Source organism: Pterocles gutturalis, unplaced genomic scaffold, assembly GCF_000699245.1.
Source record: "Pterocles gutturalis isolate BGI_N339 unplaced genomic scaffold, ASM69924v1 scaffold44319, whole genome shotgun sequence".
NCBI lineage: Eukaryota > Metazoa > Chordata > Aves > Pterocliformes > Pteroclidae > Pterocles > Pterocles gutturalis.
In genome coordinates, this window is record NW_010129732.1 from 28,858 (window position 1) to 43,498 (window position 14,641).

Here is a 14,641-nt window from a genome sequence, read left to right on the forward strand (position 1 = left end):
GGTGCGGTGGATCCTGTCCGGTAGCTGTGCTGTGCTGGGGCCCGTGACCCGTGAGCTCTGGGGGTGCAGTGGATCCTGTCCGGTAGCTCTGCTGTGCTGGGGCCCGTGACCCGTGATACAGTGGTGGGTGTCTGAGGCTGTTCAGGTGAAGTGGGGTGTCTCTGGGGCACTCGGTGTCTCAGAGCCTTGCCCTGGTCAGCTCTTCCTCCTCCTGTGGCTCTGCTGCGCGCGGTGAGGAACGGTGAGCTTCATCCCAGCGTCGGCAGAGACAGGGTGTGTTCCCACGTTGGCTTTGGTTACCGCCACAGACTCCATTCCTGGGAGCAGCCCCCGAGTCCGGGTGGGTTCTAGCCCCCGAGTGCGGGGGGTTTCTGTTCAGGGTTGGCTGCTGTCAGACGTTGTCCTGGATGGGGGCCTGCGGGGAGCCCTTCTCCCGGGGGGGATCTGCAGCGTGGCTGTGGCTGGGACGGTGCCGGAGGGCTGCGCTGTGTGAGTTCTGCCGTATCCCTTCTGTCCCGCTGCTTGTGTCTTTGGGGTCACGAACGTGGGGTTGGTCTGTTGGCTCCTGTCATGTTCAGGTAACGGTTTTAGAAAGGCCCTGGAGGAGCAGCTGTGGGATGGGCTGTGTCTCACGGCTGTCTGCTGCTCTGTAGCATCCTAACCCTTTTTCATTTGTAACGTGCTTTCTCCTGCTCTGGTGGAACACGTTACCATTCAACGTGTGCCAGCATCGCTGGGTGTGTGTGTCCTGGCAGGCTGGAGCCAGTGTTGGGGTTTTCTCAAGGTGTGAGTTTTGGCTCTAAAGAGCTATCGTATCCTGATTGTAAAATCAGGAAAGAAGTGTTTGAAAAGAATTTCTGTGCTATGCGGTTTAGATTGTTGTTTTTTAAGAATCCGAGTCACGCAAGCTGATCCTGTACCTTTCCCTGCAGCATCTGCGCTGCTGTCAGGAAAATGTAATAATAAGAAAAATCGGAGTACTCCTGTAACACAAATTGCTGACATGCAGTGGTGTGCATATATAGACTGTAAAATGTCTTTCAAGTTACTGTCATGATGAAATAATCTAAACTTATTGATTAGAGTTATGCCAGCAGCATATTTAGCCCCATCTAGCTCTCTTCCATTTGATATACAATAGAGAAGGATAAATTTAAATTAATTCAAAATTCAAAAGGCTACTAAGAAGACAATGAACTAACCACTGACTGTTTGTGTCATAGTAAAAGGGAAAATAGAAATTGGGAAATTGTAGGTGGACTTAGTAACCCTGGAGAGGGAGGAGGCAGTTTTTGTTTGTTGTTCTGTTGTCTCTTGCACCTTCTCACTACTGTTGCAGCTGGAGTACTTGCACAAATTCCAAATTACAACCTTGGCAACATGTCCAGTAAAAAACTCCAACAAGAATGCCGGCATTTTCTAATTGTAGTTAGATGCATTGCCATGGTGTTTCCTTGCTTTTTGCTTACGTTCAAATGAAAAAAATGAATACCACCAGTTTCTCTGTGCGTTCTTCTTCGACAATTTACAAAGCAAACTTACCTGTAATGTATTGAATAATAAATAATTGTATACCTAATGCTAAATCTGTGTTTAAAAACAGCTATTGCAAAAGTTCAGTTTCTAAAAGAACAGAGAAAGAAAATCCTTAGCCTCTTGATTTCCACAGAAATGAATGGGAACTCAGTAGTTTAGATATCTTGGTGTTTCAAAAAAATCTCACATATGTGATTAGAGTGTCTAAAATATTTAGTCTTTTTATTTTAAATATATATTTAGGCTTTACTTTTTTTTTTTTTTTGTTTTTTTTAGGAACAGTGTCTTACAGCTAGCTCGGTAAAACATTGAAGCTGCGTTTCTAGTTCCCAGGATTGTAAACCAATAGTTATACTCCTATAATAGTTGCAGTGGACTTAGAAAAGAGTATAAAGTTACAGGTTTTAGTTTCCATCTTGACTTGATGAAACTAGAGTTGTTTCCTTAAAATCCTTACCTGTTACTGTGAATTTTGTTTGAACAGAGAGAACCTTTGGAAGGTGGTAGTTTAGTTGGATTTAGGGGAATAAGAGAGTAAGTTTTACAGTTACGAAATGTTAAGAAGAGTTTGAATCTAGCGTAGCATTCTCAAGGTCATTTGTTTTACAAGTAGATACACGTAGCCCACATGTGTGCTTCTCGTGAGGAAACACGTATGGCTAGAAAAAACTCCAAATAATCTTAAATACGTGCACCTTTGGAAATAGGGAATTACACTTTAACATTCAGACACGTTTGGTTTTCTTATCTTCCATGCGTTCTTCTAAAAAAGGAGAGCAGTAGTTACATTGGCAAAAATATTTTTACTTTCTCAAAGGGTTAGGTTTGCTTTTTTCCTTCCGACACAGCAGGGAAGTTCGCTGGGTTGGGTTTGCTGTGGCAGTAAGTCCGCTGTGTGCAGTTGATGCTGCCTGGAGTGGAATGTGGTAGGGAAACAGCTGCTAAAAACTGAAAGCAACAGTTGAATGGCAACAGAACGGACAAGAAACGAGGCTGTTGAAGAGCCAAATTTATCTGAAGTGTTTCCTTACTGTAAGAAAAAACCCAACAAACTGGCGCGAGGGATTCACATTTCACACTATATTACTTCTCCTTTGTTTGTCTTTGGGTAGTACTTTGGGTTCCCATACTTCAGCCATGCTGCTTGTTGCATGTGGACTTCTCTGAAAAAAATATTCTGGCACTCTATTGTCTCTTTGCATCGGTTTTATTTTGCTACTTTTTGATCTCTGGTCATACCAATTCAATTTCAACAGCAGTTCATGTAACTTACCAAGGAATACTCTGGTTTGGATATTTAGAAAGCTGTAGTTAGTTGTTAACCTTTGTTTTTCAGCTTTCCTTCTGTCGTCTGACTAGGAAAAACCTAGCACTCTCAAGCTGTGCTTTTGCTGTCTTTGAATCATTACTGTGAGCAATATGCTTTTCTGTTGCTTTGAAAATATATTCTTCATTTAGCTGAAACTGCATTTCCTGCACCAGCAAGAAATTTCTCTGTTTTGAGTGTATTTCCCTGTTGGAATGTGCCACTTAGTATGTTGTGAACCAAGAGCTTCTTTTTTCCTTAGATTAAAAAAAAAACCAAAAAAAACAAAAACAAAACAAAAACAAACAAAAAAAAAAAAACACGTTGCTGTCAAATTGCATGTAGCTGGACTTCCCAGACTTAAAACAGAAAAAATAAAGCTTAGATTGGCCATTTATGAGTGTTCATTTTTGTGATCCACCTTTTAATTGAGTGTAGGGGGTAACCCAGCTGAATTCCTCCTTTAACTAGTTCAGTAAACAGTATTTTCAGATGGTCTTGACTTTCAGGATATCACAGCGATCCTAAAATACCCTTTCAGTTGCAAAATACTTTTATCTTCATAGGAAATGTGGTTTTGCCTCTTAAGGATGAAATCTGAAAAGTACTTTGTTGAAAGTGAGGTTTTTCTTCCCCCTTGCTGTCTCTGTTACATTAAAATAAAACCTCGCTTGCCTGTAGGTTTACATTTTTGTAGTTGTTAGCTGGATCCTGCAGTGGAGGGTGCACAGTAAGATGAGTCGTGCTGAATGGTTGCTGGCAAATATGTTTTCTGAAGTTAAATACTTGTATTTCAATGCAATTCTATGCTTTTTATTTTGGTATATCACATAGTGGATGACAGAATTTTCTTTTTAGCAGGTGACTGCTGCCCAGAGAACACCTCGCAGGTTGTACCAACATCTGGCCACAATGCAGATTTCCCCATTGGCAGCCAGCCTGTCTCTGAGGACACTTATAGAATGAACTTGGCCAAAGGAGTCTCAATGTCACTGCCATCCTCACCTCTGCTGCCACGCCAGTCCTATTTGATGCAGTCAAGATCAAACAAAAAGTCTCCAGGTAAAATGAAACTCATCAGCAACTAAAACCTTTGTAGCACTTTATCTCAGTTTGTGATGCACTTTCTGTAGAAGTAACCCAGTAAAATCATGTTAATCTTCTGCAATAAGAACAAGAGCAGTGGATGGTTTTTTCATGTTACCAGAGAAAAATGGTAACTGGTGATTAAATGGAATATATTAGTTCGTATGGCAAAGAATTATTCTGATTGGTATTGCAAATACCTAGATGGAAATGTCCGAGTATGTTTAAATCTGGTTATGTATGGTTAGTATGTCAGGTAGGAGACAGCTGCAGAAACTGGCGTTAGTGCATGTTAGTGTCTGTGAGAGTGAATGTTGTCTGTGGCTTTTACAGCTCATTCGTTCTACTCCTATCGACATTCATAAATGTATTGCTAGATAAATTGCTGCTGTTAATTTTCAGAGGCTGTGCCCTTAGCAATGACCGCATACTTGTGTGTGAGCCTTGCTAAATACGGTGCTTCATCTGGTTCCATTTTTATCAGCATTCTGTGCATATAGATCATTCCAACACACTAGCATCACTTGGGTTCATTCAGGTCAAAGCCTGAGCGCCAAGTGAAACTGTCCATATTCCTGCTACTTGTGGAGATACTCAGCAGTTTCGAGGTTCTTTGTTAGAGAGCTTATAAGGTCTAGGAGCAAAGAATGGTGGAAGCTGGTTTCTGTCATTTCATCATTTCTGAGAAATGTCTTGGTTAATGACCCATTTTATGTTAAAAAAAAAAAAGTTGCTCAAGGAATTGCCACAGGATAGCAAATACAATTTGTAAGAAGTTGTTATTAGTTTAAGTTGCTTATCAGTATTTATTATTTCCTTTCAAAATTCAAAAATAATACTCTCACTGCATGTTTAAATAATTGTGGGGTTGGTTTTGACAGTTCGCATTAAAATGTAAAAGTGATTTGCGTGCTAAACAACAGTAAAAGATGGGGTGAAGTCCTCGTAATGTAGAAGGAAATGGGATTTTAGCCAAAGACTTCAGTGAAAGTGAGGATCTAACTCTTAGTTTTCTTAGTGTTGGGAAAACTTAACTGCTTTCTAGGTGTGTTGGAGACTGATATCTTGCCAACCTCCCAACTCCAGGATTTAATTTGGTGACACGCACTTTCATAAGCAGAGTATGGGCTGCTATTTGTTTTTATTGCAGAAAATGTGTAACACTTGATAAATTTTGAATGAAAAGCTGTACTCACAATGACCTCAAAGCCATTCCACTGTGATATATAGCCAGAGAAAAAGATTTCTGAAGATTATGAAGTGCTGTGAATGCATCGGCATTTACGTATCATTACTTTGTACAAATACCTAACCAGGAGAGGGGATGCTGATGGAAACATTCTGTGCCATTCCATTGACTTTCAACAAATCATAGCTGATCAGAGATGATTTAATATAAAATATCTGTCTAGCATCTGGGGCAGGAGTAATAAAATAGAGAGTATGCCAATGTACTGATTTCAAAGCACTCTCTTTCAGTGGCTTACAAACAGCAAGACAAAGAAAGCTGTTTCGGGCTCTGGTGGAGGAAAGAAGAAAGTGTTGCATGGGGAGTTAAAGTAGTATTCGGAGGGTCAGATGGAGTGATGAAGTTATCTAACCAGTGGTAGAACAAAATTCTCGTTTCAGTCCTCTCAGTTCATGGGTGAAGACAAAGCACTGACTTAGAGATGTATTCGTCAATGTGAATCATATCATTAATATTTTTAAAGTCTTTGAAACCCTGCAGTACAGCAGAGCAGAAGATCGTCCTTTGACGTGTGGCCATTTGTTCCTGATCTGTAGTTCTGTTCTTACAACCCAGGCATGTTGATGGTCATAAATATAAGGTGATACCCTTGCATAACTTATTTCCTTGAAATAAAATTCTATTTAGACTAGACTGAAGCTACTAGACTACTAGAACTACTAGACTGAAGCAGTACACTGTATGTATACTCAATGGTGACAATTAAAGAGTATATTTGCTGAATGCTGCTCAGGTTTTAATGAAAACTTTTTCATAACTTTTTATTTAATCTGAGTAGATTTACTTAAAAACATTGGTTAGTAAATTAAAAACAGATTTTTCTGGCTGTGTGCTTCAGAGTTATAAATTCGAAAGTGATAGTTGTAGATAGCCGATAGTTATTTGCACTAATGTTCACTAAAACATCTGTATTTGAGGGCTCTATACGCAGTACACTCCCGTTTTTCTAGCAGATTTGTCTATAGTTAATGTTTATCCAGTGCTGCGTCTATATTTGCTGATTTAAAAATACCAATTTAATGATACTTATGATCAGTGAATAAAAAGTTTTTCCTGGTGAAATAATTTAAAAATAACGCATGGCAGAACGTTCTGCAGTGGGAAATGCACTGTGAAATGTTCTATGGTTTTGTGTAACTGGCATAGACATTCGAACTCTTTCACAGAATTAGACCAGTTGGTGATGTCTAGAACAGAAAAATCTTGGGTGTAAATTCATTAACTGACAAGTTGCTCTTACTGCTTCTCCTTTCGTTGCCCTTTCTGCATATCTGTGGCTTCAGAGGAGTGGTTTTGGTTTTTCTTCTAATTTCACCTCTTTGCTTGTCTTCACTGCTGTCTGAGCAGCAACTACTGTCCGCTGTCATTTCTGTAAAATGTGTCAGCATTTCGAGTAGGACTTGAGCAAATTTTTTCCTTCTATAATTGCAGTCTCTTTATCCATCACATAAAACTGCTGAAAAGCCAGCACTTCGGCTCCACCAAAGGTGACTTAGTTAATGGCAGAAGTATGTTTTAATTTCCCGTCTTTTCAGAAAGTTGCACGCTTGTAGATACATGGTGCTTGAAAGGAAGGAAAATCTCTGACTGTGTTCTGTTAAACAAAAGGTGCTGAAAACATTCTGAACATCTTGGTAAATTCTGGTAATTTACTATGTCATTTAGCAGTAGTGCCATATGAAAACCTGCAACAATGACAGCAAGCAAAATAGAAGGCCAGTTTGTGAATTCACATTCAAGTAATGTATAAATCGAAACAGAAACTGTTCATTTATTGTTTAAAATAGTGGAAAAGTACTTTCCCCCCATCCTGCCAGGCATATTCTCCTCACTCATGTGAGCATTTGCTAATTTTGCAGGTTATTTTGCCTTCTAGATGGCTGCAGGGTTTTTAAGTGTTCCTACAGTTACATTTTTAATTAAATAAAAGTAGATAAAGAATGTTATACTTGAAATTATTTTCCCTGTGAATGTTGTATACCTCTCTGTAGTTTTCTACTCCAGATGACTCAGAGAAGAGAATGTTTTTGCTGGTATGGATTCGCCCTAGCTGTACTGTGAGGAGCGTGGTGGTTTCGTTCTGTCCCTTTAGACTCAGAGGGTTTTGTTCCACTGAAGCCATATTTGTTCCGTGAATAACACAATTATCAGTTCTCAGGTTCAGACTCATCTGACTGAGAGAAGCACGTGGTGTTTAGCAAGTTAGAGGTGTCTGTTCAGAACAGATTTGGAAACCGCTGGTGCAGGGACCTCCTGGACTGGCACAGGACTTGTTGGTTTGGTGTCTCTTTGGAACGGCTGTCCTCATCTCTGGCACCCCACTTCTCCTCTCCTGTCTCTCATCCGCTGCCGCTCTAGGTGGGGGCTCAGCCTGGAGACGGGGCTGATCAGTCCTCGCGTGCCCAGGGACCGGTGTGTTAGCACCGTTAGCTGTCTGATTGTCCCTGGCACAGTGCACAGGCACAGTGACAACTCTCCACCACCGAGAGAGGCATCTTTCCTGCAGCGTGTGCATGGTCATAGCTGCTTTTTTTTTCCCTTCCATTTGCAAGTAGCTCAGCTGCTAGAACCTGGTAACGCACGGGCAGGCACAACCACGGGAGAGCGGGCTGAACCTCTTCATTGGAGCACGGAAAGCTGCACCGTCCCGTTTGCACCATCACTGTGAGTGACACTGTGTTTTCATCACCTGCGTAGGAGGTGGGGGAAGAGCTTGGAAGAGTACCAGTGTTTCTGGCCCCAGTTCAGTCCTCAGCTCTAACTAGAAAAGGAGGGAAGAGAGAAACTATATCTTAAGTTACTAAGGAGCCTAAAATATTGGCAGACTAAAGCGACCAGTTCATTTGGAGTCAAAAGCTTCCTTAATGAAATAGTTCATTGAGGAGGAGGTGGATAAAAGGGCAGAAACAAGCAGGACAAGGAAAAAGTTGTCAGCACGGGGGCTCTGGGAAGGAGAGCAGTAAATTGAAAACTGTCCCAGTAAGTTGTGTTTCTGCTCCTATAAAGCTAGAAAGAACATTGCTTGGATTGTAGTCTTACAGGTGTGCAACTGAACCAGTACTCGTGTTCGGAAAGGGGTAATGGTGGGTTGTACTCTGGTTTATAAAGGAGGTGCCAGAAAATGGGTTGTTGGAATTTAAAGTGTGAATGGGAGATACTGCTGCTGCCCTTGAAGTAAACGTTTACTGGCTTCACTTCTTCATAGCAGTATGCTTGAACTGAGGAAGGAAGCAGCTTTCCTTTTAAAGACATCAGTGAATGCCGAAGATGACTGCTGAAAGAGTCTTCCTTAAATGTGCAATAGAACTTCCAGGGAGTTTTTAAATTAAACTTTAATTAAACTTTTAATTACTAACCAAATTAATGGCATACCTGATACTTGAGACTAGACTGGGTAAGAGAACTGGTTTCACCCAAGGCTTCAGTTTTCTGTACTGATCTTGAGAGCACTGGGAAGCCGTTCCTCTTGCATGCAGTAAGCTAACAAATGCGAGGTCCTGCACCCGGGACAGGGCACTCACCAGTATCAGTATGGGTACAGATTCATTTAACGCTGATGGGAGGAAAAGCCAGTTCGGAGGATTAGGCAGGGAGATGCACAAGTTAAAATAATCCATTGGAAACAGCAGCTCTTCTGCAGTCAGAAAAAGCAAGCATTAAAAATTACTAGGAAAGCAATAGATCATAACCAAAATGTATAATTACGGAATTGTATAAATCTGTAGTTCGTCTGCCTTGGGAAGATACTGGTGTAGCTCTGGTGCTACGAACTTTAAAAATCTACAACAGAGCTAGGGAAGAGCTAGAGAAGGGCTGCAGGAATGACTGAAGGTGTGGAATGGCTCTGAAGGAGAAATTATTTGAATAGATTTGGCTGGTATTTTTCTGCCTGGAAGAAAGACAATTGGTGAGAAAAGGAGACAGTATGATCACTGTTTCATGCAGCGTCGGGTTAACTTGTGGATGGTGCAAATTGTTAAAGGCTGAGATAAATTCTTGGAAGGAAAATCCATCTAGAGCTCTTAAATAGCAAGTGACCACTTCTGACTCAGGAAATTATATACCACTTGAGTTAGGAAAAGTGTACCAGGACAGTATGTTTTCCCTGTCTGGGATTCTTCTCTCCTGGTTGCTACAGATACAGTACTGTCCCAGATGAACCTTTTATCAGGCTTTCATTCAGCCATCTTACACTTCTGGAAAAGAGCTTCCCTTGTGCAGAGGCAGCTCATGTTTACGTAGGTCCTTTTTTTAATCTGGGGATTAATTCATGTGTCCTATTCTAGATTAGTGCATGAAAATAAACCTACCATGAATTTTCCCAGTTACTGCGATGTTGTGTATCAGGTTTGCAAGTACTGTAAACCACTTCCACATTAGTTTGTGAGGAAGAAAATTCAATAAAGGGTCTCCTCCACTGCTTCAAGTGTGAGTGTTAAAATACACCCTGCGGATGCTTACATTCTGCTCTGTTTTAAACGACTGCTGCACATTGCTCTTTTAGAATGGTTGCTCTTTGTTGTTTAACTTCGATACATCTAAATATACTTCTGCTTACAAATGACAGATTTGGGCTATTGTCTCCTTAAAGAATGTGATTTTGTTTCAGAGGAATGTATTTTTAGCTGCTTTCAGCGGGGCCAATGCCCCTTATTTGTGTCATGCAGTAGTGTTGAACGAGCACCCTCTGGTGCTGGGTGGTAGCGGAGCTGTCTTTGAGTTAAAGAAATGCAAAGATACAAACATACGTTCGTATATGACTTACATTCCCTGCCTAGTATTTCTTAGCTGAGAAATGAGGCTATTGCCGTATCCCCATGTTCCACTTCTAGGTGGAAATGGGAGAGAGCAGGTGGGTCTGATGGTGGAGTGCCTTGGCGCTGGTGTAGAACCGGCTCGTACCTGGGGCATGGCGGCAGCCTGTGCTGGGGCACCGCGTACGTCCTCAGGTCGGTCACGGGGTGCCCTGCGGAGCCTCAGGCCAAAGTGGAGAGAGTTGCAACTTTTCTTTAAAAGCAGTCGTCAACCTGGAGGTACTTGTGAAAATGACCAAGAAATCAGTGTAGTTTTCAGAGACTTAGCGTGGCATCTGAGGCTGCTGCCAGGAGGAAGGACGGGACACTTGACGTGGCTGCAGATGTCATAGCCAGAACGTCCTGTGGTTTTTAATAAAGAGTAGGGGGTCTCGGAGAGCTGCTGTGTGCCCTGGGATTTGGAGACAAATAGAAGGGTGGTGTTTGAAGAGTGAAACTGAAGACAAGAAAACTGCCCTGTGAAGGGCGATGGGGGACAGTTCGCATCAGTGGTGCAGGCTCTCTCCTGTGCTCTCTGAGTGGGGTTTCCTGTGTCAGGGAGGGAGGTTGCAGACCCGGGCAGGAGCAGCAGCTGGACGCCTGCGGTGCAGTCCTAAGCTGTGTATAGACGTGAGGAGGAGGAGGGAGGCCAGCCTGCTGCAGTTGTTTGCACTCTGCAGCTTGCACACCACACACTAAGAATAACTGGCCAGTTCTGTTTTATCCAAATCCTGCCAGCACTTCCCGGGGAGGTGGGTAGGTGGGCGAGTACTTACCCGGTTGTCCTGGTGTAAGAGGAGGGAATGTGAGAGCTGAAGGGCTGCAGGGACACACAGCACTCAGCACGGCAGTGGCACAGCGCGGTGTCTCCCGCTAGGACCAAAACTCAGTTTCTGCCTCTTCTGTTGTTTATTCTTTGGGGTTTTTTGGTCATTTTTTTTTCTCTGATTCCAGTACATTATAAGCTATTTTATTTTAAAACTGGGGTTTTTTGTTGTTTTTATTGAGGATGTATTTTTGTTGTTGTTTTTTAATGGGACATTCACCTCCTTTGTTTTGAAAGCTTTGCCTTTGGCTATATTTTGTGTAGGTGTTAGCTGTATTCTTCAGTGCTTTCTTCAAATCTCCTTGTAAAACTCACTGAGGTCACTACTTGTCAGACGTAGCAGCGTCTGTGAATGCAGTCATAGCTGTCCATGCATGCTGAAGGAGTTAAGGAGATGTAGATCCTGTGGCATGGTCGTGAGTGACAAACGTTGGCCTCAGAAATGGTGAAAAATTACTTTTACAGGTATTTTGGAATTTACCAGTATGTTTTCATGTACTGGAACTCTATTGTGCTGTGAGACTTAATGCTTCTACTTGGTAAGTTTGTGAACTTCTGTGGGAAGGAAAGATCTTGCCTAATAGCTTGATAACTAAGCCCTTCCCTCTGTTTTTTTGGTGTGGTTTTCTTAGGAAGTGCGAGAACTGAGCTTGTTATCTAAAACTTGTAACTGATGAGGTTGTGTTTGTAAAATCAGCTTTTCAATCTGGCACTTCATTCATGATGTTACAGTTCCTACGTTACTTACTGAAATATTATTTCACTCCTTTCTTTTTAGAAATGCATGATTTCTCAGTCAGTGTCTAATGTGTTATTCTGTAAGCTTAAGGAATTGAAAGACTACAACCCCTTTAATATCAGTTTGACTCTAACGATGATGTTACATGATAGAGACAACCTGTGTTCGTAGCTCTGCAATATAACAAGAAGTTGTATTTAAATAAGAAGGGAAAATCACTGTCTCTCGCACAGCTTTGGAAATCCACAGGAATACCTTTGGTTTAGTCTTTTGTTAAGCCCAGCAACTGGCTGTGTTTCTGGGGACTTCCAGCTAGTATTTAGGTTCTTCTGGATGAAACGTTCGAATTGCCTGCCATACCTTAAGCTCACTAAAGCTCTGAAAGTTTCAAGTGGCTTTGTTACACACATTACAAGAAATTCAGGTTGTCTTAATTAAAGTTTGGGACAAAAATTTGGGTTTGAGTTTTCAGCACCACTGCTGATGATGTTGTTTTCATTCCCCCTTCCATTTAAATATCTCAGCTTTCCAGTGTGTAACTTTGCAAGTCTCCCTGTTCATGCTTTTCCAAAACTCTTGGTGTTGCAATTGCCTTTATGGATGCGAAATTCATATGTTTCAGGATGCGGATAAATGTATGGTGGAGTTTCAGTTCCACAGCATAGTGTGCTTCAGCATAGCAGCCTACCTGCCAGTGCTAGCAGCTGCTGAATAAGATCGGAATTTCCCCGTGTGTGTAGTGCAAGCAGATGTTGGTTCCACAGTGCCAGTATGCTTTTGCTGCTAAACCTTTAGAGGGCAGCAGCCTTCCCCTTCTGTCAGAGGAGTTGTGTAGTTAACGTTTCCTCTGGTTGCTGCTAAAGCATAGCTAGCAAAGAATGGGATCATAAACAGCCTGGAACCAAAGCACGAAGCTAAAAGTGAGAGTAAAGGGTGAATCAGTTTAATTTTTTAAATGTATGTGTGTCTGTGTGAATACATAATTCTTCTTAATCCTGAAGGTGTTTGGACTTATGTTTGAACTTATTATGTACATGAACTGGGATGCTACGGTTCAATAAAACCAGAAATCATTAGTAACCACTCGTGTTTTCTTTTGTTTTTTGAACTCATCTTCACCATTCCTTGTGATCAGGGTGTGTCTCAGTATTTGGAGAAAGGATGCTGTAATATCAAGCTGCTTCTTGGGTTTGAATTATTTAGAGTGTTCATGTTGCATGTCTGCCTGTAGTCTTTTTCTCCAACCTTCAAAGATGCTGATAACAAAATGATCTTCCTGTTACAATGCAAAATAAGAGCTCTGAACCAAGGAGGGCCATTGAAAATTGTCTGAGTTTGAACATGGAAAAAGTCACTTGCTTTACACTTACAGGAAACTTTTTCAGGTTTGTCGCAGCAAGCAGACTGGTTTTGTTTTCCTGCAGGCTTTGCATTCCAAAAAGCTCAGGGAGAGTGTTTCTTTCTCACGGGAGGGGAAGTGCAGCAGCTCACCAGTCGTTACAGTAGCAGCTGTGTATGTAAGAGTAATTCCTCCACTTTTTGTGCATCGCAGAGGACAGACACTGTACGTATGATACTTGTGGTCCATCTGGAAAAAATTAGGTACACTCAGCTCATTCCCATTGCAGGTCCGACCAGGAAGCCCAAGTATGTGGAAAGCCCTCGAGTGCCAGGTGAGGCAGCTCTGCCGCTGAGAAAAGGATCAGAGCCAGGAGAACCCAGTCAAAATGGTAAGAGTCTGCTCTTGCAGTGCTTGGTTTGGTAGGACAGCTGTTCGTTGCAGACAGAGCGAAACAAAGGAGCCTGCATAATAAGGAAATCTGATTCTTTATTTGTAAGAGTGTTTTGTGGATTGAACATGCTTGTGGTCAGGAGGAGATGCTTGCCATTATATTTATGTGATCTTTTTGACTGTTAGTTCTTGGAGCTGTGCGTGTCCTGCAGGCCAAATGATGTCCGAGTGTTGTTGATTATTACATATGCCAAAGGCCTATTAGAATTTTTCTGGATTTATTTTTTAATGTAAATTGGTTCCAAGTGTGTAGCTCTGCACTGGCTACAGTGCTTCATTTTAGAAATTTTATCAAAGCTTGCTAAGTAAGAAGGCAGTAACAGCAGACTGCAGTGTTGGCAAAGCTGGGAAAAGCTGCCTTCCTGGAGTCAGTTGGTATTCTTGGAAAGTTTCAGGTTCATTAAATTTGACTCATGCATAACAGTGTGGGTTGGACAATGTCATGGTCAAGGCAAAATGACTCCTAAGTTGGTATATGACTATGTGCACTGTAACATGAATTCCCTATGCCTTGTATTTTTAGATGAATTTTTCAGTTTAACTGACCTCATTAAAGCCATTGCATGTAACGGATGAGGTTCTGTCTGAACAGTTTTCCTTTTGCTTCAATTTTAAAGGAAACTACAGTTTTAAAAAGCCAGTGTTTTCTTTTTAAAAAAGCCCCTAATTTTTGATACTTACTAGTGAAAACAGAACTCATTGTAATTGTTTTCCTCCTGCGCCTCCACCTTCACAGCCACCTTAGTGCTGTCATTAAAGTTTTATGTCCAGCTGGGAGAGCATGTAGTCCTCATCTCCCTGATCTAAAGGTGACCGTCTCGTGATGATCCTCCTCTTCACAGAGTTGTACTCCCAGGCAGTGAGACTGCTGAAGCTCTAAATTAAACTCTGTGGTGTTCAAGGATTAAACACTGGTTGCTGGGTTCAACATCTTAGACTCTTTTCTCTCTGTTGCTGAACTGAATTTGGGACTTTGCCCAACATTTAGTCAGACTTGTCAAAGATTAAAATTTAACTTTAATAATAATAATAGTAGTTTTTAACTTTGATAGAAGAATGAAGAAGTTGATTTCATAAACTCTGTATTTCCAGGATCGTAACTCTTACAATTAGGAAGGTTTTGTTGTGTGAAGTCTCCAAGTGCTAAGCTGATAAAACTGTGTGGCTGTTGGTGCTGCTGACTCCAGCCGTGTGGGACAACACCCCAAGGCTCAGTGCCCTGTGGAGGCACTGGGGGGGAGCAGCAGGACAGGTCCTCCTGCTCTTCCCCCTCTTGCCGAGTCAGAGGGAGCTGCCGCAGACAGCAGTGCCGTA

The 14,641-nt window shown here is 41.8% G+C and overlaps 1 protein-coding gene across 1 annotated transcript in view; it reads left to right on the plus strand.

Annotated features, from left to right (window-relative positions):
* LOC104466543 (protein TANC1-like) overlaps positions 1-14,641 on the plus strand; it is a gene marked incomplete at its 3' end in the record, with an annotated part of 34,102 nt that overhangs the window by 287 nt on the left and 19,174 nt on the right. The window contains exons 2-4 of the mRNA XM_010079988.1: positions 122-155; positions 3,701-3,904; positions 13,164-13,265. Coding sequence (XP_010078290.1) covers positions 122-155; positions 3,701-3,904; positions 13,164-13,265 — 340 coding nt within the window. The remainder of the gene's footprint in view (positions 1-121; positions 156-3,700; positions 3,905-13,163; positions 13,266-14,641) is intronic.